This window comes from Podarcis raffonei, chromosome 2 (genome assembly GCF_027172205.1).
Source record: "Podarcis raffonei isolate rPodRaf1 chromosome 2, rPodRaf1.pri, whole genome shotgun sequence".
NCBI classification, from domain to species: Eukaryota; Metazoa; Chordata; class Lepidosauria; order Squamata; family Lacertidae; genus Podarcis; species Podarcis raffonei.
Genome location: NC_070603.1, coordinates 6,461,980 through 6,486,930, shown reverse-complemented (window position 1 = coordinate 6,486,930; position 24,951 = coordinate 6,461,980). Strand labels below are relative to the sequence as shown.

The 24,951-nt window shown below is 41.7% G+C and overlaps 2 protein-coding genes across 3 annotated transcripts in view; both read right to left on the bottom strand.

Annotated features, from left to right (window-relative positions):
- The window catches only part of LOC128405401 (retinol dehydrogenase 7-like), a 54,702-nt gene that overhangs the window by 19,341 nt on the left and 10,410 nt on the right, over nucleotides 1-24,951 (bottom strand). The window lies entirely within an intron of this gene.
- Nucleotides 4,248-24,951, bottom strand: part of LOC128405409 (retinol dehydrogenase 7-like) — a 31,118-nt gene continuing 10,414 nt past the window's right edge. Inside the window, exons 1-5 of one of the 2 annotated variants that reach the window (XM_053372007.1) lie at nucleotides 24,533-24,901; nucleotides 12,605-12,926; nucleotides 12,048-12,306; nucleotides 7,121-7,278; nucleotides 4,248-5,041 (exon numbers count right to left, since the gene is read on the bottom strand). In XM_053372007.1, the coding sequence (XP_053227982.1) occupies nucleotides 4,824-5,041; nucleotides 7,121-7,278; nucleotides 12,048-12,306; nucleotides 12,605-12,917 (948 nt within the window). In that variant the 5' untranslated portion in view covers nucleotides 12,918-12,926; nucleotides 24,533-24,901 and the 3' untranslated portion in view covers nucleotides 4,248-4,823. Of the gene's footprint in view, nucleotides 5,042-7,120; nucleotides 7,279-12,047; nucleotides 12,307-12,604; nucleotides 12,927-24,532; nucleotides 24,902-24,951 lie in introns of those variants that run through there. The other variant, XM_053371998.1, reaches the window with a different exon arrangement.

The window sequence follows — 24,951 nt, the reverse complement described above, 5'->3', positions numbered from 1 at the left end:
GACAGAGCTGTTCCGCCAGGCCTTTGGCCAGGGCACAGCCTGACTCCCTCCCTCGGCAATCTTCGCGGAGCTCTGGCCCAATAGTGGCCAGTGGCTTGAATTTAATTAATTTTATAATGAATGATTTTAGAGTGTTGTTTGTGTTGTACTTTTGTATTGTTTATTGTTGTTAGCCGCCCTGAGCCCAGCTTCGGCTGGGGAGGGCGGGATATAAATAAAATTTATTATTATTATTATTATTATTTTGAACTTTTTTTCAGCAACCCCTGGTCTAAATTACTTATTAATTCCTTTCTTTAACCCCTTTCTTTCCTCTTATCCAATCATTTGTCGCTGCAAAGAACTTATTCAAGAATTTGGTCAGGTAGCAGGATTTAAGTTGAATAAGATGAAAACTAAAGTTTTAGAGAAAAATTTAACTGAGATTGAGAGAGATAAGTTTCAGAAGGAGACAGGATTGTCACTGGTTAAGAAAGTGAAATATTTAGGGGTTAACATGACTGCTAAGAATGTGAATTTATTTAAGGATAACTATGAAAAATGCTGGACTGAAGTGAAAAAGGATTTAGAAATATGGTCAAATTTGAAGCTATCGTTGTTAGGCCGAATTGCTGCGATAAAAATGAACGTATTGCCAAGAATGCTGTTTTTGTTTCAAACACTGCAAATTTTGGATAAAATGGACTATTTCAAGAAGTGGCAGAGAGATATCTCTAGATTTGTCTGGCAGGGCAAGAAACCTCGAATAAAATTTAAGATACTAACAGATGCTAAAGAAAGAGGTGGATTTGCCCTGCCAGACCTTAAACTTTATTATGAATCAGCCACATTTTGTTGGCTGAGAGAATGGATGCTTCTTGAAAACACGGATGTGTTGGATTTGGAAGGTTTCAACAACGTATTTGGCTGGCATGCATACCTATGGTATGATAAGGTTAAAGCACACAGAGCGTTTAAAAACCATATTGTCAGGAAAGCATTGTTTAATGTTTGGATAAGATATAAGGATTTGTTAGAAAACAAAACCCCGAGATGGTTGTCACCAATGGAAGCAAAGGCTCAGAAAAAACTCAATATGGAGGCCAAATGGCCGAAGTATTGGGAAATCTTGGAACAAGAGGGAGACAGATTAAAACTGCAGAGCTTTGAAAAATTAAAAAACAGAGTACGGGATTGGCTCCATTATTATCAAATAATGGAGGCATATAATTTGGATAAAAAATTAGGCTTCCAGGTGGAAAAATCAAAATTGGAAACAGAACTGTTAGACCCTAAAGTTAAGAATTTGTCAAGAATGTATAACTTGCTGTTGAAATGGAATACTCAAGATGAAACGGTGAAATCTGCTATGATTAAATGGGCACAAGATGTTGGACATAATATTATGATGCCTGACTGGGAACAGTTATGGACCACTGGTATGATGTTTACTGCATGTAATGCCTTAAAAGAGAATTTAATGAAAATGATCTATAGGTGGTACATAACACCAGTCAAGCTTGCAAAAATCTATCATTTGCCCTATAACAAATGTTGGAAATGTAATGAAACTGAAGGTACATTCTTTCAACTTTGGTGGACATGCCCAAAGATTAAGGCATTCTGGGAGATGATCTATAATGAAATGAAAAAGGTATTTAAATATACCTTCTTGAAGAAACCAGAGGCCTTTCTCCTGGGCATGGTCGGCCAATTGGTGCCAAAGAAGGATAGAACTTTTTTCATGTATGCCACAACAGCAGCAAGAATACTTATTGCAAAGCATTGGAAGACACAGGATCTACCCACCAGGGAAGAATGGCAGATGAAGCTGATGGACTACATGGAACTGGCGGAAATGACTGGCAGAATCCGAGACCAGGGAGAAGAGTTGGTGGAAGAAGATTGGAAAAAATTTAAAGCATATTTACAAAAATATAGTAAAATTAATGAATGCTAGAAGGAGGCTGAAATGAAGTTACATGGTTTTAGCAGAAATGTTATAAAGAATTAAGTAAAAATGGATTGCTAATGGGCCAAAGTGTAAATTTAAGGTCAGATTGGGTTAAGGTAAATTATAGAACAAAAATTGAGTAAGATGGAAAGGATTTGCTGAAACAGCTAAATTGAATTAGAATACAAAAAAGGGAGGTGTGAGGAGGTCGATGAAACAAGTAAATGAAAGGTAAAGATATGGAATATTGGATGTGTGTTTTAGCGTTTTTGTTTCTTTTTGCTGTATAGTTGTATTGTTTTTTTATGTTTTTCTTTTTATGTATTGTAATGTATGTTCTGTTAATTTCTTTATTGTTGTCCTTTTTCCTCTTTTCTGTAATTTTTAAACTTTTAATAAATATCATTTTAAAAAAAAGGTTCATAGAAGTTTTTATAACCATATAATTAGAAAATCATTAATGAGAGTATGGGAGAGATACAAAGATTTATTGGGACAAAAGACCCTGTGGTGGCTTTCCCACATGAAGCATTACTGCTCAAACCACTAGGAAAGGAAGGAAAATGATTTATTAAAGGACCATGATTTATTAAAGGACCAACTTTCAGAGTTGGATGCACTATCGACAATTATATGAAACATATAAAGACAGTAAGAAAGGATTTAGCTACACAAGATCTAGGTTTCAAACGGAAGTGATTGAAGGGAAAGTGAAATTACTGAAGGCTGCATACAGCATACTATTAGAATGGGTGACAAAAGATGAAGATGTAAAATCAGTCATGATCAAATGGGCACAAGATGTAGGTCACAACATTATGATGGGAGATTGGGAAAGATTATGGAAAACTGATTTAAAATTTACAGGCTGTTCCCTGTTGAAGGAGAACTGTATGAAGATGATGTACAGATGGTATGTGACACCAGTGCAGTTAGGGAAAATGTACAAAACTAGTTCAAATATATATTGGAAGTGTAAGGAAAAGGAGGGGACATTTTATTATATGTGGTGGGATTGTAATGTAATTTTAAAAAATTGGGAAATGATCTGTAACAAATTGAAGAAAATGTTCCATCTAATATTTGTCAAAAAACCTGAAGCATTTTTGTTAGGGATTGTAAGGAAAGACCTGCCAAAAAAAGCTGAAAAACAACTTCATGTATGTGACAATGCCCGCGAGAGTCCTAATAGCACATGGCAAGAAAAACTGATGGACTATGCAGAACTGGCAAAATTAACACATAAGCTACGGGACAAGGATAACTGTGACTTTAAAGATGAATGGGAACCCTTTACAAAGTATTTGAAGAGGCAACAAAGTGAATTGGACTTCTTGACAGGTTTTGAATAAACAAACTTTTTATTGGCAATAAACAATTTAAGGATCTACACAACTTTGTAACATGCAGAGAACAGCATTTACAGAGAAACCAAAGACTGGAACAGAGGGAAGTCGGGGGTGGGTGGGGGTTGTGTGGGAGAGGGAGAAAAGATGGGGGGGAATTAAGGATGATATGTTTTTGGATAATATGTTTTGTTTAAATTATATATATATAATATATATATTTAAAGGAAGGGTGAGGCTGGACCTGGCCGACTTGCTTTGGTGCATGAATTCTAGTGCGTAAATAGAGACAGACTCCACACATGGCCTTTTGGAACGATTTGCAACCTCTGTGAGAGAAACAAACAAATGAAAAGGTGGATCTGCAGCAACACGGGAGGCAAATTTAATCTTCTGGGCATTCTCCCTATGATAGCTAAATCAAAGGAAGAACATCTGGAACTATTTTGGATGCCAAAGAAAAGAACTTTCTGGTGCTTCCAGACTGCATTGCGAAATTTTGGCGAGTTGCATATTCAGAGGGATAGCTGTGTGTCAGTTCGCTTATGGTTTACATAGTATGGATGTCAATAACTTGGAGTGCTGAAACCATTCTGAACTGAAAGGAATGGTGAAGATCACTGCTCTTTCTTGCTTAGTACAGATCTAGGTACGTTTCAAGGATGGGGGAAGGATAACCAGAAGATTCATGTTGAAGGGAGAAGTGGGGGGGGGGGTGATGTATAGGCCCTGCAGAAAGACCACCAGGTTGATAAACTGATGACACCAGTGCTTGTGCAACACCCATGCGCTGCTCCTTCAAGTTCTATAAACTCACATTTTGCTGCTTAGCCCTGCGGCTTTGGGTCTAAGGTTGCCTGACTTTGTGTACTGCAGACATGTCCCGGCAATTGCTGAAACAGAGGAATGTTGGGACTGCCTGTTGGCCTCCAGGTGATCTACTTTACCTGCACAGAGCTTACACATAGTTCAGATTATAACCAGCTTCACTTGAGCATTCATTCCAGTTGGTTTGTGGGGAGCACATCTTTCCCTCACTCCAAGGAACTACAGGTTACCCCAGAATCCTTATACCACAGTTCCCAGGATTTTTGTGGGGAGAGGGGACAAAATTGGAGAGTTCCTGTTTGGTTCGTTACAACTGGTTCTAAGTCAATTCCAAACTTTGCAAGAATGATTCCAAATAAACCTCCTTAGAACCAGATAAGTGGGGAATGAAAGAAGATGTTTTACCTTTTTACACCACTTATAACTCCTTCAAGACCACTTGGCTGGAGAGTAAGGTAAAGGTGTGGCAGAAAGTGTCTGGCCACTCAGTCTTACAGTAGGTGGCATTGAGTTCAATGGGGCTTATTCCTAGATAAATGAGTAGCAAAGTATTGAGCCTAAGCTGCATCAGCCAATCATCAGTAAAAAAATAAAAATAAAACTATTTCTCTTTACAGCTACTGATTACTAAGCCTGCATCTCAATAAGATCCTAAAAGATTCAATGTTCCATCCATAGATTGTTTGGCCACCTGTCATGTTGTCCTTCACAATCATCTACACGGCTTGTGCTGGTTTGGGCCCAGAGTGGGTCAACACATAGTCTGCAATGGTGGTTGGCAAGTAAGAGACAGGAAGGTAGAAGAGCTTTGCATCCCAGCCTGGAGAGTAGCGAGTGCGAGGGGAGCAGGATGTCAGGGCATGTTCTATGCAGTCGGTGACCAGGTGAAACTTGTTGCTGCAACCATCAATGAGTTCTTGGAACGATTTGCGACCTGTGTGAGAGAAAGAAACAAATGAACTGTTGGATCTGCAGCAACACAGGAGGCAAATTTAATCTTCTTGGGAAAGATTGCTGTCTGGGCATTTCTCCCTATGATAGCTATCTGGAACTATTTTGGATGCCAAAGAAAAGAACCTTCAGGTGCTTCCAGACTGCATTGCCAAATTTTGGTGAGTGCAAATTCAGAGGGAAAGCTGTATGTCAGTTTTCTTATGTTTCTTTCTTCTTCTTTTTTATTGTTTTTTTCTATATTGCATCACAATGCAAATATACCAAATCCATCACCACATCTTCCCCATCTCCACATATATTTATCATTTAAATCATCAATCAAGCAGCATAATCTCTTGTCCCTCCCCCTGCTTCCCTCTTCCCCCACTCGATTTCCTCTACATTCTGAGATTACATTTATCTTTGCGTTCTACAATCTGCTCAAAACTTTCCTGTATTCTTATTATCCTTCTTTACTAATTTACCTCCCCTCAGATACTTTACATTTTAATCAAGGAATATTAGCATATCTTTTTTTTAGCAATATTTTCCCATATATTCATCAAAACATTTCCACTCCTTTTAAAAAATTTTATTTGATCGATTTCTTATAATAGCTGTTAATTTTGCCAAAGCTAAGTATTCATTTAATTTACAAATCCATTCCTCCCTTGAGGGTAGAGTTTGTGACTTCCATTTAGCAGCAATCACTACTCTAGCAACTGTACTTGCATATAAGAAGATTCTCTCCCCCCCCCCGATATCTCTTCCCCTATCAATTCCAGGAGATACATCTCTGGTTGTTGTTTTTTTATTGAGATTTTCAACATCTTCTTTAATTCTTCATGTATTACTGTCCAGAATTTCTTAATTTCCTCTCACCTCCACCACATATGTATTGTTGTTCCTATTTCTTTACCACATCTCCAACAAATGTTGGATTTCAATTTATATATCTTTTCTAATTTAGCTGGTGTTAAATACCACCTGTAGAACATCTTAACAAAATTTTCTTTGATTGTGTATGAGGCGGTAAATCGTATATCTTCTCGCCAGAGTTTCTCTCATTGCTCTAGATAAATAGTATGTCCAACATCCTGGGCCCATTTAATCATCGTTTCTTTCACTTCTTCATCCATCAATTCCCAGTCCAATAAAAGATTATATGTTTTAGATAACAATTTCTTATTGTTCTGAATTATTGTAGTATTAAATTTTGAGTTCTCTTTTGCAAAGCCTTTCTTTTGATCAGAATTAAATATACTTCTTGTATATAATGTCATCTCTCAATTTCATATTGCCGTATCTCTTCAAAGAGTTTAAATCTTAATTTCCCTTGTTCCTCTTCCAGTAGTTGTCTATATGTTGGCCAATTTGTTCTCATATTCAGTTTTTTTACAACATATTCCTCCAGCAGCAATATCCACCAAGGTGTCTGTGGTTCCAACTGTAGTTTATATTTGTTCCAAACCTTATATAGTGCACTTCTAAGTATATGATTTTACCTTCTCATAATTGCGATACACATGCCATCCATATCTATTGTTAAAGCTTTCAAGGTCTAATATATAATTTTTTTCTAATCTAATCCAATCTCTTGCCCATATTAAACATTCTGCTTCATAATATAATTTTAAATTTGGCAATACCAATCCTCCCCTTTCTTTTCTTTCCGTCAATAATTTATATTTTATCTGCAGTTTTTTCCCTTGCCATACGAATCTCATTATATCTTTCCTCCATTCTTTGAAGCAATTTTCTTTGTTTATAATTGCTATCGTTTGGAACAAATATAGCATTTTTGGAAAAACATTCATCTTTATTATGGAGATTCTTCCCCATAGTGATAACTTTAGTCTGCTCTAGGTTTCAAAATCTTTTCTTATTCCTTTCCAAACTTTTTCATACTTATTTTTAAACAGATTAATATTCTTCATAGTTAGATCTATATCCAAATATTTTGCTTTCTTGACAATCTGTAGGCCAACCTACAGTTTGCATATTGTTTCTTGAAGTGTAAATGAGATAAGTCTGCAATAAAATGCAAATCAAACTGACTTTCTCCCCCATCTCTACTCACATTGCTCAAAGTACTGCTGACCATAACAGTCTCTGATGTCAGAAGGTACCTGGCTCCATACAGTCTGAAAATGTTCTAGTGCATTTGAGGCAATAGGTGTTTTGAAACCACCAGGTTCAATTATGCTGACTTGGACTCCAAAAGGATGGAGCTCTCTCCTGAATTGGAGAAGAAAAGTAAAGAGTTTTTTTTAAAAAATGATATTTATTGAAAGTTTAAGATTGCAGAAAAGAATGAGAAACAAAGAAAGAGAAAAAAGAAATTAAACAGTACAAGTCAATACATATAAAAAAAGGAAAAAGAAAAAAAACACACACAATACATCAAAACCAAAAAACAAAAGCAAAAAAAATTAAAAACAGATCCAATATTTCCATATCTTTATCTTTCATTAACTTGTTTCATCGACCTCCTCACACCTCCCTTTTTTGTATTCTAGTTATTAATTATTTCAGCAAATCCTTTCCATCTTTCACTATTTTCTGTCATTTGATTGTCTTAATTTATTTTAACCTTATCTTACCATAAAAAACCCTAAAACTTAAAACTTATTTGTACATAACTCCTTATAACATTTCTACTAAAGCCATATGGTTTCATTCCAACATTTTTCTAACACTCATTAATTTTACAATATTTCTCTAAATAGATTTTTAAACTTCCAATCTTCATCCACCGTCTCTTTGTTACTGAGCCACAGTAATATTGCAGGTCATGCATGGAAAGGAACATCTTTCTTTTTGAAAAGAAGAGAGAGAGAGAGAGAGAGAGAGAGAGAGAGAGAGAGAGAAGGGAAATACAACTCCCTATCTTTTGCCCTCTTGCATGAGCCTGGCCCTGCAATGGGTTCTATATAACACAACATCAGTTGTATTAAGAGGCAGCCATCAGAATGCTGCTGCTTCAAACTCCTGCTGGTACTCTAAAGTTGACACTTTGATAATTAAGTGGTATATAAATAGCTGAAATACACACATTTTTAATCACCATAATCAACTTTTCTACACATCACAATGAGGTATTCTATTCTCAAAGGCCTTTGCTATTCTCGTAAGTGACACCAGCAACACGGCCAGGCAGGATGGCCCAAGAGCTAGACAAAACCATCTAGAGCATTGGACAGCAAAAGTGGCCTGAGAGCCACACATCCCATCTCAGGCTTGCAAATTCAAAAAACGTGTATTTTTCATAATTTTGTTTGATATGTATTTTGTTGTAATGTTCATGAGATGAAGTACTAAGAAGAATTCTTTCAATGCATTAATTCTGTCATGCAATAGCAAGCTATCACTTGGCCTTGTAACACATTTTTCAAAGAAAAGCCTGATTAGCTTTTCAGACACCTTTTAATTGAATGACTTTCTAAAGAAATGCCTGAAGTAAGTGATAATATAATTTGAAATTTTGTTTATTCTGTTATATTTTTCAGAATATAACAGAAGACCCATTTATCCTAATTAGAACCCAATAAGGCAGACATGTATGTACAAATATTATTTTAAAATGTGATCCCATGGAGATCCCAAGAAAAAAAATGGAAATACTTTAAAATCATTTTTTTAAAAAATAATTTTTATAACTTAATTTTTAATTCTAAACTAAGTCCATCGACCTTGACAGATTAGAGAACTGGGCCAAAACAAACAAGATGAACTTTAATAGGGAGAAATGTAAAGTATTGCGGGGACTTCCGGGTTGGTGCCATCGTCTAATGGCGGATTCCCTCCGAGCTCCGGAGGGAATCGGCTCAACAGGGGTCGGGTTCTGCCGCGGCAGCGACGCAGGGACCTTTAGAAACCACAGGCGCTGAAGCCTGTGGACCTGGTGACTCGGCGGGCACCATTTGCACCCCCCCGACCTGCAAAGGAGCCTTTTCAAAGGCTCTGGAACGGGGGACGGAGAGTAGTGTGGTGCCGTGAGTCGACTGCTTCCCCTGCTGAGTGAAGCCGCATGCCATGGACGGAGAGCGTTAACTTCTTCCTCTGAACATTTGGATTAAAAGTAACGACCCGTGAGTAACACAGTAATTGGACTTAAAAGGGAAATTTTCTTTGGGAATTAGGCACGACCGGGCAAGGTGTTAAGAGGAAGTCCGCCTACCCGCCTTGTAAACATCGTAAAGCAAGGATTTTATTACTAAGGTTGTGAGAATACCTTTCTTCTTTGTGGAGAAAAGCAATTAACTTTACGTTGGGGCAATTTAAGTGATTGTGCTGGAGGATAAGAGCTAACATTGAGAACGGAATTCACCCCTCCCCCAAGACCCGGGAGCGATCGGTGAGAGAGCCTGCGGAAGAGGCATAAAGACTTTGACAGCTGTCAAACTAGCTGTCAAAGTTGGAAGAAAAGGGAAACTCTGTTTTTGCTGACTTTGCTGGTTATATTCGCTACAATTTGGTAACAAATTGTTAAAATAAAGAAGAAAAGGCTAACTTGGCTTTTGGGTGGGAATTGGAAGACATTAAGAAACTAGAATCCCTCTAGAGGGGGTTCAGGACATTACAAAAATGGCTGTAAGTGGAAAAATACTGGCTGAACTGGAGAAGACTTTCTCTCTCCTGGGAAAACTGCAGGAACAGACGGATGTTTTGTCTATAAACGTCACAATACTGAAGGGAACAGTAAATAAAGTTGCTGAGCCTGGAAGGGACATGATTCAAGTTCCTGCAGATGAACAGGGCAGCGCTGTTGTTGATCTAAAAATCCTTACAGCCAAACAAGAAAAGAAATTTGAGACACCTGAGAATGTGTTTAAAGAGGAATATGATGATCTGAAGGAAAAAGAAGGAGGAGCTATGATGTCGCAGATGATTAAGGAGAGCCAGAGGCCTGTTAAGATTGATACAAAGGAAAATAAGAACAGGATGATGAAAATTTGGTTTGAATTGAAGAATGGAAAATGGAGAGATCTCCTTATATGGAGATCTGAAGACATATGGAATACAAACTTGGCTAATGTAGAAATTGGAGCCTTTGGGACATTTGGACTTATGAGAAGTAAGAAACAAGATCTTGGCTCCATTGTTAAATATGGAGGTCTGGCTGGAAGAAATATGGACCTTATTGGAACAGAGCTTCTTCGAGATTCGGAATTTAAAATAAAGGACTATCAAAAAAAAACCGGCAGAGAGGAACTGAGAGAGAGTTGAGCGCCTCAGACGTGAGGTCACCAGGCTGACTGCAGATGGACTGATGGACTTTGGTTGGGGTTTGAATCCGGGAAAGGGGGTGGTGGGGCTTTGGGAATCCAAAGGGGGTATAAATATATTTTGTTTTAATTAAGTTGGTTTTGCCACTAACATAAAAATGGGGATTTCGGGGAAGGGAATTGGGGCCGACCTTAGAAAAGGATTGCTAAGAATAAGTGTTGACGTATAAAGATTGAGGTTTTTAAGTTAAAATGGGTTAATTAAATTGATGGGGCGAATTTAGGAAAAGTTTTTTAAGAATAAAACTTTTTTAAGAAGATTGAGGTTTATAAGTTAAAATTGGTTAATTAAAATGAATTAGAGAAAATAAGGTAAAGTGTGGGGACAAGAATTTGCTGAGCTAAAAATTGGAATTGGAATACAAGAAGGGCAAGTGTGGGGAAGTCAAGGAAATTGGTTATGGAAAGTAAGCAATGTAAACTTTTTTAATTGTTCCTTTTTCTTTTTCTTTTGTCTCTCTTTTCTCTTTTTTGTCTTTCTTTTTTATTTTTTGAAAATTTCAATAAATATATTTAAAAAAAGAAAAAGAAATGTAAAGTATTGCACTTGGGCAAAAAAAATGAGAGGCACAAATACAAGATGGGGGACACTTGGCTTGAGAGCAGTACATGTGAAAAGGATCTAGGAGTCTTGGTTGACCACAAACTTAACATGAGCCAACAGTGTGACGCGACAGCTAAAAAAGCCAATGCAATTCTGGGCTGCATCAATAGGAGCATAGCATCTAGATGAAGGGAAGTAATAGTGCCACTGTATTCTGCTCTGGTCAGACCTCACCTGGAGTACTGTGTCCAGTTCTGGGCACCACAGTTCAAGAAGGACACTGACAAACTGGAACGTGTCCAGAGGAGGGCAACCAAAATGGTCAAAGGCCTGGAAACGATGCCTTATGAGGAACGGCTAAGGGAGCTGGGCATGTTTAGCCTGGAGAAGAGGAGGTTAAGGGGTGATATGATAGCCATGTTCAAATATATAAAAGGATGTCATATAGAGGAGGGAGAAAGGTTGTTTTCTGCTGCTCCAGAGAAGCGGACACGGAGCAATGGATCCAAACTACAAGAAAGAAGATTCCACCTAAACATTAGGAAGAACTTCCTGACAGTAAGAGCTGTTTGACAGTGGAATTTGCTGCCAAGGAGTGTGGTGGAGTCTTCTTCTTTGGAGGTCTTTAAGCAGAGGCTTGACAACCATATGTCAGGAGTGCTCTGATGGTGTTTCCTGCTTGGCAGGGGGTTGGACTCGATGGCCCTTGTGGTCTCTTCCAACTCTATGATTCTATGATTCTATATGACATATCATATTAAATCCCATGCAGTTCTGAAGAGATTGGTGCCTTCGCTTTTGACGTATCTCAATTCCAGTCTGAGTATTTTAATATTTTGTTGGAAGCCGCCCAGAGTGGCTGGGGAAACCCAGCCAGATGGGTGGGGTATAAATAATTTATTATTGTTGTTATTATTATTATTATTATTATTATTATTATTTGGTCTGGCAAGGCCAAAATTGACATTTTTTTTGAAATTTCAAACCCTCATAACTCAAAAATGGGATGAGATAAAAAATTCAGATATGAAGTTAGTTTTGTTCATTCAACAAGTGTACAAAATATGAAGAAAATTGGGTGCCATGGAGTGAAAAAGTTGGATCACTTCATATGGAACGACCCATCTGGAGGTTGCATGTTGCAAAAGAAGAAACTACAGAGCTGCTCTGATTACCTCAGGCTGTCAGAGAAGGCTTCTGCACCAAACTTGGATGGGCAGTAACCACCTCCAAAACAGGCCAGTCGTCCCATCGTACTGCACACGTTGACCACCCTCCCTCTGGCTCTCCTCACCAGGGGCACCATGTGTAGCGTCACATCAATCATCCCAAGAAGGTTGACGTTGATCACCTTTGCAAAGTCATCTTTCGTCAGCCACTCATTGGGAGCTGTTGGGATCCCTGTGCCTGCATTGTTCACCAAGCCCCAGAGCCCTGTGTGAAGAAAGAAGGCATGTTCATCCTCTTAGGCAACCTTAGCAGAGCTCAATAAAGTTGGAAATAAGCTAATCACATGCATAGATTGTTTGTGTTTACTTATGGAACCCTAATCACAATTCCTCCTAATACTATTTTTTCTGAATTGTTATCCCTATTCTTCATTTCACATGTTTTGAACCACTTTGGGCACAATTATGTGGGGAAAGTGGCCTACAAATGAATACAGAGAGGCAATTCTGATCCCCCGTCCCACCAATAGCACAGAGGCAGCACAAGGAAGGTAGAGATTCACCTTTGCTTCCAATGCACCCTTTCACCCACTCCGTCGCGGCCGCCACACTCTCTGTGCTGCTCACATCCAGAATGGTGGTTTTCAAGCGCTCTGAGGTGGCCTTGCCCAGCTGCTCTGCCCCCTTCTGCGTGAGACAGGCTGCCAGCACCTGCAGGCCCCGGGCATCCAGCTGCCTGGCAAGTAGGTTTCCAAAGCCAGAGTCACACCCCGTGATGAAGACATATTTCTCCGTCAGGTTCTCCACCGTCTGTCTCTCCTGGTACCATCGGCGAAGGAAGTAAAGCCCCAGCAGGGCAGCCAGGTAGAGCCACATGGCTGAAACCTGCAGGGAAAGAGAATTCAAGCATTAGGATGCATACAAACTCCTGGCAGGACTTGGAGGAGGATATTTCTAATTCCTGCTCCACCAAGAAGTTCACTGGAAGACCTTTTATGTTGCCACCGCTCAATTTAGCCCCCCTTGCAGTGTTGTGGAGGGTAAGGAGAATTTTTGCATGAAGCAAAGAGCTGCTTAGAGCAGAGGCAGGCTAAAAAAAGTATAAATAATAGCTCTAGCTAGCTGCTTATTAACTAAACAACTAAATAAAGTGGAACAGTATGATCCTATTTACATCTATAGACATTAGCAGCAGCTCAAATATTGTGCAAGCTCAGCATTAGCCACCAACAGGTCATTATTTTGCCATTATTGCACTTGCTCAAAGTCCGATCCCCGATTTGTTTTGTGTGATCAAACTCTCCCCAGGGGTGGAGGAAGGGGGGTGGGGTGGTTCACTCCAGGTGTCACCACTGAGGGGGGGTGAGAAAATGGCATGTGCTTCGTGCTGACCGTTAAAATGTTGGTGCTGACCTTTAAAGCCCTAAAAGGCCTCAGTTCAGTATACCTGAAGGAGCGTCTCCACCCCCATCTTTCAGCCCAAACACCGAGGTCCAGCTCCAAGTGCTTTCCGGCAGTTCCCTCCCTGTGAGAAGTGAGGTTACAGGGAACCAGGCAGACGGCCTTCTTGGTAGTGACACCTGCCCTGTGGAACGCCCTCCCATCAGATGTCAAAGAAATAAACAACTATCTGACGTTTAGAAGACATCTGAAGGCAGCTCTGTTTAGGGAAGTTTTTAATGACTGATGTTCTAATGTATTTTTAATCTTTTATTGGAAGCCACCCAGAGTGGCTTCGGAAACCCTGCCAGATTATTATTATTATTATTATTGATGGGGGTAGATCTTGTACCTTTTAAAGTTCTGAACTTTTTCTGGAAATGTTTGTGGGCCTTTAAGGGGTGCAAAGGAAGAAGAAATTCAGGAAGTGAAGTTTCCTCTCTCCCCCAGCCTGAAACGTGAGAAAAGTGTCACCTACTGAATATTAGCTTAAAATAAAGTTGTTATAAGCACATGTTAGTGAGGACAGAAAGTTACTGACTATCATGTATAATTGAAAAGGGGAGATTCAGGTAGGTAGCCGTGTGGGACTGACGCAGTCAAAATAAAAAATTGTTCAGTAGCTCCTTATAGACCAGCTAAGTTTGTTCTGGTATAAACTTCTGTGTGTCTGCACACTTCTTCAGATACACATACACATGAAAGCTTATACCAAAACAAACTTACAGTGGTGCCTCGCAAGACGAACGCCTCGCAAAACGAAAAACTCGCAAGACGAAAGAGTTTTCCGTTTTTGAGTCGTTCCGCAAGACGAATTTCCCTATGGGCTTGCTTCGCAAGAAGAAAGCCCATAGGGAAATCTCCGGGGACCTCTTTTAAATGCTGGCGGTGGGGAGCAAAGCCTTTCACCCCCCTCCGGCCTTCAGAAGAGGTCCAGGAAGGCCGGCGGGGGCCGAAAGGCTTTGCTCCCCGCCACCAGCATTTTAAAAGCGGTCCGGGATAGCAGGGAAGCGCGCTGCGCTTCCCCGCTATCCCAGACCGCTTTTAAAATGCTGGCCATCGGGAGCAAAGACTTTCGCCCACCGCCGGCCTTCAGAAGAGGTCCTGGACCTCTTCTGAAGGCCGGCGGGGGGCAAAAGTCTTTGCTCCCCCCGCCCGCCTGCCTTCCCAGGACAGCGGAGACTTCTCACCTGTCCCGGGGCGATCTTAAAATGCTGGCGGGTGGCAGCGAAGCCTTCCCACCACATATGATACAAAGTACCTTCTTTTTATTTACATTTCCAACATGTATTTAACCCAGTTTTATACATTTTTGCCATTTTTACTGGTGTAATATACAATCTATACATCATTTTCATATAATTTTCTTTCAAAAGAGAACAGTCTGTAAATTTCAAATCTACCTTCCACAGCTTTTCCCAATCCTCAAATTGTATATTATGTCCTATATCTTGTGCCCATTTAATCATGACTGATTTGACCTCCTGATCTTTTGTTTCCCATTCTAGCAGAATACTATATGCTTTCTTCAACAACTTCACTTCTTTTATAACCTCATTTGGGAATCTAGAGATTGTACAGTGGTACCTCGAGTTAAGTACTTAATTCGTTCCAGAGGTCCGTACTTAACCTGAAACTGTTCTTAACCTGAAGCACCACTTTAGCTAATGGGGTCTCCTGCTACTGCCGTGCCGCCGGAGCACAATTTCTGTTCTCATCCTGAAGCAAAGTTCTTAACCTGAAGCACTATTTCTGGGTTAGCGGAGTCTGTAACCTGAAGCGTATGTAACCTGAAGTGTATTTAACCTGAGGTACCACTGTATAGCTAAACCCTTTTTTGTTATCTTCCTTATACATTTTGTATAATTGTTTATAATGCATCCAACTCTGGACATGATCTTTGATTTCCTTATAATCTTTTAATTTCCATTTTCCTTCTTGATCTCTCAGTAAGTCTCTATATGTAGGCCACTTTCCCTTTTTGCCAAGCAGTTTGAGTAATGAAGCTTCAATTGGTGATAACCACCAAGGTGTTTTTTTGTTCTATTAAATCTTTGTACCTCTCCCATACTCTCATTAATGATCTTCTGATTATATGATTGTAATATCCTTTATGTACTTTCCCTTTCCCATACCATATGTATGCACGCCATCCGTATCTGTTATCATAACCTTCCAAATCTAATGCTTCTTCCTTTTCCAGTTTTATCCAGTCCCTAATCCAAACCAAACATGCAGCCTCATAATACAGTTTAAGATCTGAGAGGGCGAAGCCCCACCTTTCTTTTGTATCTGTAAGTCTCTTATGTTTTATCCTTGGCCTTTTGCCCCACCCCCACCCCGATAAACTTAGAAATATCTTTTTGCCATCTTTTGAGGCAATCATCCTCATTACTGGGGATTGTCCCATTACTGGGACTGTCTGGAAGAGAAAGAGCATTTTCGGCAACACATTCATTTTTACCACTGCAATTCTTCCTAGTAGGGAAAGGTTCATTCTACTCCATATTTCTAAATTCCTTTTTATCTCAGACCATACTTTTTCCTAATTGTCTTTATACACATTTATATTTCTTGTTGTTAATCACATCCCTAAATATTTTACTTTTTTATGGATTTCTATCTCAATGCTTTGGGCCAAATCTTTTTCTCTTCCTCTTTTAAATTTTTAACTAATAATTTAGTTTTATTTCTATTTAATTTAAATCCTGCCACTTCCCCAAACTATTGAATTTTCTCTATTACTCTAAGGAGAGATTTTTTTTGAATCTTCTACTGTAATTACTAGATCATCAGCTATGGCTTTCAGCTTAAATTCATTTTTTCCAGTTTTTATCCCTTTAATATCTTTATCCGCTCTTATATTTCTTTCAAGTATTTCCAGGACCAGAATGAACAATATTGGTGCTAACGGACATCCTTACCTAGTTCCTTTTTGTATTTTACATTCATTCATTATCACCTGATTTACAATTAATTTCTCAATTTGTTCCCAGTATATTGCTTGTATTCCTTTTAAAAATTTATATACACAATTAATTTCTTCAAGTAATTTTTTCATGAAATTCCAGGAAACATTATCAAAAGCTTTTTTGGCTTTTTCTACCTGGCAGAAACCGTGCCTGATCTTGATGTATATATTCACCTTGATGTATATTTTCACCTAAGATTTTTTCATCCTATTTGCTAAAATGTTTGCAAATTAGTTCTTTGGATCTTAAAATTTTAGGCAGTAGAAGCAAGCTTTATTAACTACTATCATAATAAGCAAAGAAACAGCAACAGGTGCTAAAGACTCTCCTCCCTGGAAGAGAGGGGAGTGGTTGTGGGTGGGAGCCCGAGCTCCGCCCCTGGCCGGGGGCCTTAGCCCCCGCCCCTCACCTGGCTGGCGCCCGCGCCCACCGGAGGCAGCCAACCAGGTGACTCCGGGGGGCGTGTTTGGCAGCTTAATGCTGCGGCTCCAGCTCCGCCTCCTCCTCAGTCGTCGTCGTCCCGCAGCGAGTCATCAGCTAGGAGAGTCATCACAGAGAAAAGCCATGAGGTTTGGAGTCGGGGGGGGGGTCTGGTTCCTTGCATGCCTTTTAACTTTAAGAGGCTTGCGTGCGCTCATTGCTTTACTGCTTTTAAAAACCCAGGCATCCAGGTTTGCCTTGCTGTGTTCTCTTTTCCGTGTAAAAACCTACATTTAACCTTCTATTTCCCCCCACTCCTGGTGCTTGATTTGTTTGTGCCCAGCACGTGCCCCCAGCGAGGTCTGAGTGTGAGTGTGGCTCCATCTTTCTTTCTCCCTCGTCTCCTCGCTTTCCTTCCATTTTGGCCAGGATGCTTCTATGTTTTCCCCTCTATTGCCCTTGCCTGTCCAATTGCATGGCTGGTCTGGGTGACTGAGTGGGTTTGCCTTACATTTAATTTGTTGGCCAGGGTGCTTATGTGTTTTCCCCCTCCATTGTCCTTGAGAGCCTGTATGGGACAGCTAAATATTTCTGCATTGCTTGGGTTGGACTAGATGATCCTCAGGGCTCCTCTCCAATTTTAAGTCGTGTGTGTGTGTTTGCAGCGTGTGTTTGTGCCTGCCATTTATTATTACTCTTCTAGCGTGGGTTTAATTTACCCTGCCATCCCTTCCATTGGTACCACTTAAATCGGGAGCCCACTGTAAAATTTAAAGGCTGCTGGGGCTTGGAATACATTGTGCACTTAAACTTCACCCCTCTTGGTTTCTCTAAGCCACCCCCCCCTTCGCTTGATGTTTGGGGGAAGAAATAAGGCAGGGCTTGGGGTGGACAATTCAGGGTTTATGATCAGGAAACCATTCCTCAGCATTGCACGTTTAGAACCTTTGAAGGTGTGCCTTTGCCTGGTTCTTGTCATTGGCTGCATTTGCCAGTACAGGCTCCCTAAAGAAAACTGCTTTTAAAGTTTCAAGTTTTATTACGGCAAAAGCCAGTGACACTAAACACCACAAGAACTGCTTTTAAACAACAACAAAAAAGGTTTCGGCTTATAGTACCTTACTAAAAAGTCCAGGTTAACTCACGGTTTATATTTCCACTTCATTTTGGCTCACTGTAAAGGACAGCTATTTTCCTTTTCTTCAAACTTTTTCCTTGCCCCGCATCCTCATTTTACTCCATCCACCCCTCTTCCCTCCAAACTCCCCCCACGCTTTCCTTCTCCTCCCTCCACCCCTCCTCCCTCCCTACACCCCCCACCCTTTCAGGAAAGAGATACATCACATTAACCTTAAAAAAAAAAAAGGCGTCTTTGGATTTCCCTTTGCTTCTTGCCTGAGTCATCACAGTTACCAGACAGGTTTTTCAACTCCTGGGCAGGCTTGATTGCTGTTTGAGTGACCAGCAGATTGTGAGGCATTGTGTCTTTAAGCACCTGGAAGTTCAGCAGCTCTAGTTGCATTGTCAGTTTAACTAACCAGCAGTTTGACCAATTGCAGTCTTTTGTCTATTTAAGCACCTTTATTTCCATCAACTGGTCTTGAGCCGACCTTGTGGGCAAAAATTTACATTCTTTGTTTGGCAAAGTTTCCTTTGTTTGGTGTAAGTTTCCCCTTAAGAGCAACCTCACCCCTCCTTTTCAGAGGGCCGCTGGTGTGGGCCTGGAATCTTATTGATTTCCTTTTCTCTTAATTTGGCTGCAGCTTCTGAGCATCCCCTTGTAAGCAGTTATTTTCAATTCTGTTTGATTACTTGGCAATGCTTTGCACCTAGATTTGCCTATCATTTAAAAGGGGCAACTTTTTATTGTAGGCAATTATCTTCTAATTCTGTTTGACTGCAGTTGGGGTTCCTTTGTGTATGGGATTGTTCCTTGGAGCCAGGTGCTAATATGTAGCTGAGCGCTGCTGCTTGAACTCTTGCTGGGTTGTGATTTAATAAATATAAATAAATACAAGCGGTGCAGTTAAGTGACGTATAGCTTGTTCATTTTGTCAGCAGTTATGTGGAGCAATTGATAATAGTAATTTCTACTCATAGCTATAAATCCATTGGCTATTAATTGAGATACTATCGATTAATGATTAATTCATCAACTGTGCTCTGAACTTTATTGATACACAATAATTGTATACTGACATTTAATTACAGTCAAGTTATTAATTGATTGGTGATATTAATACTAATTAAAAATAACAATAATAAAATAAAATAATAAAATAAAATAAATTTGAAAAATAAATAAATAATAATAAATTATAATAATACATAATTATAATTATAAAAAAATAAAAAATTATAATAATAATTAATATTAAAATATAGATAAATAAATAAATGAAAATTAAATTTAAAATAAAATAAAATAATTAGTGACGAAATAAATAGTAGGTGCATTTTACTAGTGCACAGAGCAGCTCATGGTGCCCAAGAGGAAGCGCACGGGTGCAGTACCAGCACACACTGCAGATGGCAACTGTATGCCTTTTAACTGTAATAATAAACCCAAACCCATTTCGCAGTTCCTCAATGCCTTCAGATCATTCATTGTTGACTATGAACAGCACTTTCTCCTAGCTATTCTTTAGTTCTATTTGCCTTGTGTTTCTTACTTCCTTGTTTCGCAAACCAGTGGCCAGCCTTTAAACTACCCAGGTGCAGGCCCAAGCCCTCAGACAGGAACGGCGGCTGTGCAAACTAGTTCTCAGGCTTGCTCGGTGACTTTCAGAAACGCATCGGGGCGCCTGCGTGGAGGCTGCCGGCCCGTATCAATAGCCTGGTTGCTTCCAGTTCTTCTAGTTCTTTGCAGAATAGGCAGCCCAGGGTCCAGCTTCCAGAATCAGGCACCTCATCAGCCGGTGATGATGAGTCAGAATGGCTTACGCCCTTTCTGGGGAGGCCGCCACTCTTAGCATCTGGCAGTTAGCCCGTATGTCGGGAAGAAGCCATCAGAGGTGTATCACACTGGAAAGCTGGGCCTTAGAAGGATTTAAAACGTAAGGTGTGCTGGTAATTCAATAAAGGGCAATGCCATAGGCAGTCTTGTAAGTACCTGCACGAGTGTGAGAGATGTGCAGGGGCTCACCCAGCCACGGCGTGTTACTAAGGGAAGCGGCCCTTTCAGGGAGGTCAGGGCTTCCACCACTCTAGTTCCAGATGAGCCCCCGCAGCAGGGAACCATAGTTTCTCCTCTCCTCAACCTCTTGTCTATCCATCCAGACAGAAGTGCAGCATCCTATCTTTGGAAGGGTTTCTCAGAGGGTTTCAGAATCCCGGTAGTGGCTCCTTAACCGCGAAGGACTCTCCTAATCAGAAGTCAGTAAGGGAAAGGATGCTTGCCTCACCCCACGGGTAGCTAGCCCCACCCCTGGGTGCACACCACGTGTGCCACTCCGGGTGCCAGAGCAGCTAGCTCCGCCTCTGGAGTCACACTATGGCATACAGCTAATTGGGATGAACCCAACAGGGCCGCCACTTAGCCCCTGCTTGGTCTCCAGGACAGAGGCACCCCTTCCCAGACCCCACCCCCCTTTTGTGATAATTAGGCAACCAAATGTATCATTCCATAACACCTCATACAGGAATTATTTTTTCCTGGGGAACCTGCCTTTTCCGCCCAGATCAACTACAAGAGCAAGACCACAGCTTTAACAAAATGACAGCCCAAGCAGGAAGACACATGGGAGCAATGGTACTGCTTTGAAGTGTTCCAGATCCATTTCCTGTTCTCCCAATGAGCAGGGCAGCTGTGGACAAAATTGCTAAGAAGTACAATACTGATTTAGTCCTTAGTCCTAGAATCTAGTAAGCCTTTAAGCCCAACAGTTGGAATCGCATAATTTCAATGCTTTAACCATATTAGGGAACATGTATAGTTAGTAAACAAATTGCTAGTTTTGTGAGAAATAACACTTCACTGAAGTGGATAATGCTTTGGCCAAGAGCTCACCTTTGGGAATCTTCTAGAACATGTTGCATATGTAGCAGTTCTGTCTTGCTACAGTGAACCTGAAACCTGACATTTACAGTATCAGATAGAATTGTTCTGGAATGTCCTGGCTGTGTCTGTTGTACAACAGTTTTGGAAATCTGTAGGAGAGTATCCCACCAATCTCTTGTCATACAACCAAAAATGCTAAAATTTTAGCTATATTGGCAACAGGATGTTGGCTAGAAGCAACTGGTTTTCTGAAGCTAAAACGTACAATTTTGTTCTAGGAGTTACTTGATCACAATATAGAACTATTTGTTTATTCCTTATGAGTTTTACACATGATGAAAATGTATACTCAAGCAGATATTCTTATAATCACTGTACTATACTATGATACAGTGCATAATGAGCATCCACATTCAGTTAGTCTGTGTGCCTCACGTACTTGGGCATAGAGCTGGACACAGTTGCCCAATCATCCTGCTTACCTAAGGAGAAGATTGACACCCTTAAGGAAATAATTCATACTACCCTTGCACTAACAAAAATCACCCTCAGACAGATACAATCCCTGCTAGGTCATTTCAATTTTGCTTGTAGAGTGGTTTCCCCCGCCTAGCCAGGCTTTCAGTGGGTCTCAAGCACCCACACCACAGGTTCCGTCTTCCAAAGACAGTTAAGGCCGACCTAGAGGTTTGGGTGACATTTTTGGAACACTACAATGGAGTATCCCTATGGCAGGATGTTCTTAACTTGTCCTCAGATTTTCAGGTCCATTCAGATGCGGCAGGGTCCCTGGGCTTTGGCTTGTATTTCAGGGGCCGATGGTGCGCACAACGTTGGCCAACGGGGTGGCACGGCAAGGGCATCACGCGGGATCTCACTTTTCTCGAGTTTTTTCCAATAGTAGTGGCCGTGCATATCTGGACGGAGGAGTTTCGAAATCGCCGGGTGTGCTTCAGAACCGACAACCTGGCAGTGGTGAACATACTGGCGAGACAGTCATCCCGATCTGCGAGGGTCTCCTCCCTTCGGCGGTCGTTTGTTCTCCGGTGCCTTGAGTACAATATAGTCTTTTTAGCCAAATTCATACTGGGGGTCAATAATGATATAGCCGATGCCTTGTCTCGCTTTCAGATATCTCGCTTCCGGTCGCTGGCACCTGGAGCACAGCTGTTGCCCAAACCCTTTCCGGAGCACCTGTGGAACGTTGGAGACGCAAAGTGATTAAGGGAGTATTAGCGTCTGTCGCACCCTCCACTCTCAGGTCTTACAAGAGGGCCTGGTGCGATTTCTTGGGCTTCAGGTCTGGGACATCTGGGCTTTCGCCTAACGTGCCGCCCCCCACTGACTACGTTCTGCAATACCTTTCACACCTCGATGATTTAGGACGTGTGCCTAAAACCTTAAAGTACATGCCATTAACTGCCATTAGCTTCTTCTCTAGGGCCACGTTCTCCTCCGATCCATGCAGTGACTTCCTGATCTGCAGAGCTATCGAGGGCTGGGGCAGGTTACAACCCCCTAGGGCCGAGGGCCGTAAGCCAATTTCTTATGGGTTGCTCTCTCAGATACACAAAAAGCTTAGGTCAACCTGTTGGTCCAAGTTTGAGGCCCGCCTCTTTTCCGCTGCATATGCTATCGCCTTTTTTGCCGCCCTGAGAGTGGGCGAGGTTGTAGTCGAAGGTGGCGCAAATGGCTTGATGCGTGGCCTCCTTATGGAAGACGTGCAGCTGTCCGAAACTAGTATGACGGTACGGATACGTCAATACAAAACTGATCAGGCCGGTAGGGGCGTTCTTCTTAAACTCACAGCGTCTGGGGAGCAGGGCCCATGCCCGGTCAAGGATACTAGGCTGTACAAGTTAAGGCTAGCCTCAGACTGCCCGGCCCAGGTCCGCTTCTGGTTCACGAAGATGGGTCACCCTTATTGAGACACCAATCCACAACGGTACTCTACAAAGCTATTGATGCTTGCGGTTTAGCTTCCCGGGATTATGCTGCACACTCTTTTAGGATCGGCGCTGCCTCAACAGCTGCTTGGGCCTGCCCGTGGATAAGATTAAGGAAATGGGCCGATGGAAATCCAATGCTTATAAAGGTTATATCCGTTGGTATACGCTCCGCTACGTTGCATCTACTTACCTGTTTTTCCTTTGCTTTCATTCTCAGCTGTTTTCAGGAGAAGTGTGTCGATTTGCGGCCACAGTATAGTCCATTGGGCCCGCGTTTGGGCGGCCAGCTGTGGCCTTACCCCTTATCTTGGATTGCCACCTGGGGTGCGAGTTTCCTGGTTTTCGAGACGCGGCATACGGCGGGATGAGCCTATGCCATTGTTGATGGAGAGAGTAGCCACGTTTGGCCCTCCTGACATCCTTATCATTCACTTGGGAGAGAATGACCTTGCTAATAGGAGAAGCGTGGACTTGTTGTGGAACATAAAAAGAGACTTGGAGGCGATCGCGGCCTTGTGCCCCGGAACAATGGTGTTCTGGTCCTCCTTCTTGAAAAGAATTGTTTGGCGCGGTGCGCAGAGCTGTATGGCCATTGAAAAACCAGGAAACGCTTGAACCGGGCGGTAGCCCGTTGGGTACGCTTTATGAATGGCCGAGTCATTTATCATGACTGTATCCGGATCGGCGACCAAGCCATGTACCGGAATGACGGAGTTCATCTAACAGACATTGGGAATGACATCTGGTTGGATAGCATCATTAGTAGCATTAGGGATTGGTTGCAGCTGTGAGGGTATTGGTGGCGAGCCCCTTTGCGGCTCGGGTGGCGGTTAGGCATTGGATTCATGTGTGTCAAGGGCTAGGTGTGGCCATCGCCTATGCTATCTACCGTGGGTTATTCCGTTAAAGGAATCTGGCGGTCGTGTATTCCGTCCGATGCCTGCTTGGCGGGAGGCCATGGCACGACCCTCGGTGACATCAGGGGTGAGCCTATAGTTGGATTAGCATCAACAGGCTCCACCTACTGTTGAATAAACCCACCTCCTATAGTCATCCAATGCCTAAGCCAATACCTTTTCACTGCTGTAATCAATAAAGTTGTGGCCTTTTCTTGCCCATTAACCTTATATCACGTGTCCTTGTGTGTTTATTTCACATAGCGGGAGTCGGGCCCTCGATCCACAAAGACTCTCCTCCCTGGAAGAGAGGGGAGTGGTTGTGGGCGGGAGCCCGAGCTCCGCCCCTGGCCGGGGGCCTTAGCCCCCGCCCCTCACCTGGCTGGCGCCCACGCCCACCGGAGGCAGCCAACCAGGTGACTCCGGGGGGCGTGTTTGGCAGCTTAATGCTGTGGCTCCAGCTCCGCCTCCTCCTCAGTCGTCGTCGTCCCGCAGCAAGTCCACAATATACAATTAAAGTACAGTTGTACTTTGGTTGCCAAACGCTTTGGAACTTGTACATTTCAGTTCCTGAACAATCAAAACCTGGAATGATTTTCAATCGTCCGGTGCGGCTTCCGATTGGTTTCTGAACGTTTTGGAAGTCGAACTTCCAAAATTGCATTCGACTTCCAAGGTACAACTGTATATGAAAGAATACTCAAAGATAAAGTTGTGAAGCTGGCTCAGCTATCCGTCATTTTTTCCCGGGGACATTCCAGAAACCGGTGACGGCACCCCTCTTTCTCAGGCCAAGATATGCTTGGCACTTTACCCGGTCAGTCCAAACTGGAATCCCAATTGATTGCTGCAGTTGGGGCCTTTTATAGCGTCATGGAGCAGCTTTCCACCGTTTCTGTAGCAAGTGCTTTATGCTGTCGTCCTTTTTCCCATCCACTTCTAAGGGCACCTCCTTCAATTTCACACTTCGAAGTCATAGCATGAGTTCAAGGTAGCCCTGCACTCATACTCCTCCTTATCTCTGCAGCCGGTTCAGAGCAAGGACACTCCCTTCTTTCCCATGCCTGCAGCTGCATTCCTTATCTCAGCCACCATATATAGAAATACAGTATAAGCTAAACTGAAAACAAGAACACCATCTACTGGCTTCCCCCCTGGCAATATAACTATTTTTTTTCTTCAAAGCAATGTCTACTGCTTGCAAAAGTTTGCTTGTTTTTTGCATTTTCAAGC